Source organism: Pollicipes pollicipes, unplaced genomic scaffold (assembly GCF_011947565.3).
Source record: "Pollicipes pollicipes isolate AB1234 unplaced genomic scaffold, Ppol_2.1 Scaffold_4219;HRSCAF=4965_pilon_pilon_pilon, whole genome shotgun sequence".
NCBI lineage: Eukaryota > Metazoa > Arthropoda > Thecostraca > Pollicipedomorpha > Pollicipedidae > Pollicipes > Pollicipes pollicipes.
In genome coordinates, this window is record NW_023596448.1 from 14,473,523 (window position 1) to 14,479,471 (window position 5,949).

Genomic DNA, 5,949 nt, shown 5'->3' on the forward strand with positions numbered 1-5,949 from the left:
AACGGTAATGTTGTTTCCAGTCTCCATGTGCCCCTAGGACATGCACTATTTTTGGCTCGGTTTACTCGTCATTTGTCTCATGCAACAGAAACACCCCTGTTGAACCTATTGTGACTTCAAAAGCCCGCTCCACAAAGCAGTCTGAGGACTACAAAAAAGCATGGGCTTTAAAGGCACGCGCCAAACATAGCAGTCTAAACTGGCACCACAGTGGATCGTAACAGCCAAATCAATAGCAGTGCACTGGTCACGCGAACAAAGCTTTGGACTGCTCACTGACCGAGCTGTCTGCTATCCGCAGCACTCGTCAGAAGTCTGCCTCTCCAAGGGAGAAGGGCGTTTTTGTATGAATGTTTTGGGGCCTGTTTCTTAACACCCGTCGCTGCGGCTCAAGAAATGAAGAATGTCATCCTGGAAGCAAAGGTCACCGTTATCCAGTTATCCAGATATCCAGTTATCCAGTTTCCAGTTGTAGGATGGAACTTCTTTGTTCGTTGCAAATATTTGCGATGTCTTGGGGGAGGGGGGGGGGGGGGATCGATACGCCTACTACGTGACTAATTCGATTTAGTCAAAATATGTCAACCGGTTTCTTCTTTGGTGTGGCAAAGATGAAGACCCAGTTGGTCCAACCTTAATTATCTGTCTAACCGGCCGGTCCATTCTCAACTATCACGCCTCTTCGCCATGAAAGTCACTGCAATTATGCTATGCCATATTACGCGCGACAGCTGCATACTATCTTCACCCGCCGGCGTGAACAAACATCGAGGCATTGGGACCTCGGAGTGGCGGGGAGAGGCAGTCATCAGTTTGGCAATTACCAGAATGGCAGTCATCGGTTTCAGAGTCCGTCTCCAGCGATGGGTCGTCCCCAAGAACTAACGGCATCAGCCCAACTAGAACCTTTGGGGTGTGGACGCGGCTGGTGACACATACTGCCCCCACCAGAGTGTAGAACAAAGTGCGAAGCCCTCCAGAGCGAATACATTTCTGACCAAAACAACAGACATCCTGGAATTTTGACCGCGGTGACCTTACTTACCATCACGCTATACCGCGTTGGTCTTAAGTTAAGTTGCGTCTATGCATCACGTCGCAGCTTGCAAAAGCTGAGGCTGAAGAAAGAAAACACCATCATCAGTCATGCGTTTTGAGTACAGACTTAAGCAATGGACTATGCTTTTTTATTCATCCATGAACCGAATTCATCGGTAATACATGCAACCAGGGGGCGTAGCAAAGCAATGCATGCTCAATGCTACATATTAAAACAGAACGATCCCAGTGATTCTAAAATTAACATGGGGGTCAATTGACGCTGTAGTGAAAAGCTTACCGCAAATTTGAACGTGCTTCCGATTACTTTTGGGACACGAAGACACAATTTAATGTTGGATTGAATTAAGAAAGACCGTAAGCTCCTGGTTTGGGCATTTTGGGCTTAGAGAGTTTATGTTGACAGCAACCAACCTTCAATACACCAGAAGGTACCACACACACATTATTCATAAAACATCGGCTACATTCTCTGACTTCATATTTTTTCTTCTATTTCCGGCTATGAAGTACCGCATAATGTAGCCTTTTTGTATGCAGATGGTACGTGCACCCCACAGGCACTGACAATTTGAACATGAAAATGGATCATGAACAAAACAGAACATGAGGTTAACTTTTAGGCTGTGTATAAAAATTATCAGCAATGTTAAGCTTGTTCATTTCCCTTCAACTTCAAGAGGTACAAGCTGTTTCATCTAAGCAATACCCCGTTTGTCTGCCGTGAGAGAATGTGGTAAAGAGCATCCATGACCTGTGTGTTTTTTGCGAGCTTTATCATGGATGTTATGTAGTCGGTTACTAATCTGTGCCTCAGCGAACCAATGTGTCTGAGTCGATTTTGCCGTTGCAGCTCGGCTTCTTCATCTACTACACCCGGCCGGTGGTGCCACGAGCGCCACGACCCCGCGCTTGACCCCAGCCACCCCCTTGACCTCGATGGGGGTGGTGCCGCTCGACTCGGTGCTGCTGTACCGGCCCGATCGCCGCTGGCAGCTGTGGAGGTTCGTCACGTACATGGTGCTGCATGCAAGGTGAGCCCTCACCTCACGGCCACGTCAGGCGGGCCGCACTGGCGCTCCGTCGGCTTCTGGCCGGTCACAACCGCCGCGCGCAGCCTTTGGCCGTGCGCTGCGCAGAGCCCCGGGCGTTGCGCAGAGTTACGGGCGTTTCGCAGAGCTACGGACGTTGCGGGCGCGCATCCTTCAGAGATCCAGTACGGATCCTCTCGCCTCCAAATCTTAGATAACTGTGTTAAGCGCCATTGATCAAAAAGTATTTCCAAAGCTCCCGATCACTTAGTTCTTCATCGTAATCTAAACGGCCCTGGTTGCTTTATAGCTAAATCTCACGGCACCATAATCACTCCTACACGGCATTACGTCATCCTCGCATGCACTGCGGATGCTGATGATGCCCCAGCCCTTGAGAGTAGTCCAGTTGTTGATGGGCATACACCCCGCCCCCCCCCCCGCCCCCTCCAAAGCCAGTATGCAGTGTGTGGGGGGAGGGGAATAGGCAGCATGGCGCCGGGTCTGTGGGTGGGCGTACGTGTTTCAGACCGTACCCTTAGGATTAGGCCAGACGAGCACTGGCAGCAGGCGCTTAAGGACCGGGCCGGTTAGTAAGGCTCACTCTCGTCACTGGTGGAACAGCCCAACGCTGTTATCATTCGTTCTGGCCTCACCGGGGTCGAAGCGGGTTGTAGCAGCCTGGAGGCCCTTTCGCTTTATCTTTGTCAGACGGCGGAGTGGGGGACGCCGAACTGTCTCAGAGACTGAGTAGGTACAGAGGCGGTGCGCTTGCTGAGAGCGGGCACAGCGTGCTCAGAGGGCGGGCGGTGTCCGGCAAGGCGTACTCGGAGGGCGGGCAGTGTACGGCATAGCGTGCTCAGAAAGCGGGCAGTGTTCGGTATAACGTGCTCAAAGGGCGAGTAGTGTCCGGCATAGCGTGCTCAGAGGGCGGGCGGTGTCCGGCATAGCGTACTCAGAGGGTGGGCAGTGTCCGGTATAACGTGCTCAAAGCGCGGGCGATGTCCGGTATAACGTGCTCAGAGGGCGGGCGGTGTCCGGCACAGCGTACTCAGAGGGCGGGCGGTGTCCGGCATAGCGTGCTCAGAGGGCGGGCGGTGTCCGGCATAGCGTACTCAGAGGGTGGGCAGTGTCCGGTATAACGTGCTCAAAGCGCGGGCGATGTCCGGTATAACGTGCTCAGAGGGTGGGCAGTGTCCGGTATAACATGCTCAAAGGGCGGGCGGTGTCCGGCATAGCGTGCTCAGAGGGCGGGCGGTGTCCGGTATAACGTGCTCAGAAAGCGGACAGTGTCCGGCATAACGTGCTCAGAAAGCGGACAGTGTCCGGCATAACGTGCTCAGAGGGCGGGCGGTGTCCGGCATGACGCAACCTTAAAGCGAGCAGCGTCAGGAGCGTGGTTAGTGCCATGCTGGCCGAGTGCGGGTGTGGATAGTGAAAGACCGTCCGCGCGTGGAGGGCGGCTGGTGGCGGACCTCTGTCACCTCCATGACGGCGCGCGGCGTCCTAGCGGGCGAAACGGCCGCCGCCTCCCTGCAGCCGAACGTAGGCGCGTCGGCGATTGAAAGGCACTGGGTTTAATGTTTGAGGCGACTCCGTTGGGCGTGGGCTGTTGAGTGCCAATGACGGCTGGCTCACGCTGACGTGCTCACCGCTGTGCTGTCTGGTGTATCGCCTGTTCTCTCCGCAGGCGCGCGACACTCTCCCTACCCCCATGCGCAGCTGGGAACGGTGGAGTGCTGGAATCTGGCATTTCGCCCTGTCCGCAGCTGGTGGCACCTGATCTTCAACCTCCTGGTGCAGCTGGTGGTGGGCCTGCCGCTGGAGATGGTGCACGGCTCGGCCCGCGTCCTCACCGTCTACCTGGCCGGTGTCCTGGCGGGCAGTCTCGGAACTTCTGTCTGTGACACCAGCCGCCAGGTGTACCTAGTAGGCGCCTCCGGCGGTGTCTACGCGCTCCTCACTGCACACATCGCGAATGTTCTGCTGGTAAGACGATGCAAGAAACTACCGAATTTGCGCCTCTTGATGCCACAGGAGCTGCTGGGAGTTTTGGGGAGGGGGGGGGGGTTAATGGATGGGATGAGTTTCCTCCGAATCACATGTGAATAATTTTCACGTATGTCCCGGCGTGAAAACGTCCGTCGAAGCTCGTTTTCCACCGAAGCCTTCATTCCGTCTGAGTGTGAAGTGCGACGTTAGCGTTCCTGCATGGTGTGTATTCACACCAGGAGGGCGGAAGCTGTAACCGTACTTTAGCCACTGTCGCCTCATGCAAGGCCTGCATGACAGGTGGGCCGCATATCCGTTTATTTGTTTATTTAGGATATACGGATTTCACAGGCAAAAGCCCAGTTGCGGAAACAGTCCAGTTTGTCCATAGTCCATATCCTTGAGGACAAAGGTTAAGGCGCCTCAGTGGTGCGCCCTTTAGCCTGGCTGCATTTGTTAACCTTGATTCTGTTCTTTTCAGAATTACAACCACATGGAGTTCGGCATCATGCGCCTGATAATCGTGTTGCTAATCGCGGGCTGCGACGTCGGATTCGCTGTGTACCACCGCTATGCCACGGTCGTGCCATCCGTGGATCCGGCCGTAAGCTATGCTGCGCATCTGGCCGGCGCGGTGGCGGGCCTGTCGCTCGGCGTGGTCGTCCTCAGAAACTTCGCACAGAAGCTGCACGAGCAGCTGATGTGGTGGGTGGCGCTGGGGGTGTACCTCGCCTGCACCCTGTTCGCTGTCCTCTTCAACGTCCTTCCGACGACAGAGCACGGAGGGTACGTGTGAAGAGCGCCTTACGTGTGAAGAGCGCCTTCTGAATGATATAACTGTGGATGGTGGAGGCTGCCCGGACGGCAGCCTTTCGCCAGCCCCAGGAAGAAGCCGAAATAAATTTGCGGTCGTGGAGAAATGCAATGAACAGTGTAGGTGCGATGGAACCTGTGTGATCTGGTAGCATTGTGACAGCCGTGGGTACGGAGCGGAGTGCTGATGATCTGGGGGCGTGGTGGGTGAGTTCTTCTCACCCGCACTAGATGTGATATTGCTGGGTATTCGGGACAGAATCTCGGGACACGGGGTTTGGAGCGTCGTTGCATTTAAGACTGATATTCCGGGCGCGTTTTGCGCGCGGGTCGCGCCGTGATGTTGCGCAGGTAGCTGTAGACACGCCTCTTGCGCCGCCGGGCTGGCGCATTTTCTCGCGTTTGGGATGGGCAGGCTGCTATTGCGTGGATAACTGTTCTTTGTCCGTCGATAGATGCAAATTTCCAAAAATGCTGTGTTGCGGTCTTTGTCGTGCGATATTTGTTGGCAAACGTGGAATGGGTTTCAGCCGTTTGTTCCTTTTCCCGATCAAATACCTTACTTGATGCTCACCCGTTAGAAGTGCGGGAGTCGTCGTAGCGTTGCCCGTGCATTTGTGTATACCAAAGATAATACTGCCAGTGGAGTCAGCGGCGGTACGCCCTGCCACACTAACCGAGGCACCGGCCCGGCCCGGCCCGGCCCAGCCCAGCTCGGCCCGGCCGGCCGGCTCGGCTCGGCTCGGCTCGGCTCGGCTCGGCTCGGCTCGGCTCGGCTCGGCTCGGCTCGGCTCGGCTCGGCTCGGCTCGGCTCGGCTCGGCTCGGCTCGGCTCGGCTCGGCTCGGCTCGGCTCGGCTCGGCTCGGCTCGGCTCGGCTCGGCTCGGCTCGGCTCGGCTTGGCTCGGCTTGGCTCGGCTCGGCTCGGCTCAGCCCACGCTTCTCGGCCGGAGGAGAGGAGTCATGCGCAGGCTCGAGGGCCCGCCGATCCGGCTGCGCGTGGGGAAGGGTCAGGGAGGGGGGGGGGGGGGGGGGGACCGGGACGAGGACCCGGCG

The 5,949-nt window shown here is 56.3% G+C and overlaps 1 protein-coding gene across 1 annotated transcript; it reads left to right on the forward strand.

Annotated features, from left to right (window-relative positions):
- The first annotated feature begins 3,860 nt into the window (after positions 1 to 3,860).
- On the forward strand, positions 3,861 to 4,996 carry LOC119095873 (protein rhomboid). Its single transcript, XM_037218735.1, has 2 exons — positions 3,861 to 4,079; positions 4,564 to 4,996. Exons 1-2 carry the CDS (start codon positions 3,918 to 3,920, stop codon positions 4,876 to 4,878), a joined length of 477 nt encoding a protein of 158 aa, XP_037074630.1. The 5' UTR covers positions 3,861 to 3,917; the 3' UTR covers positions 4,879 to 4,996.
- The last annotated feature ends 953 nt before the right edge of the window (positions 4,997 to 5,949 follow it).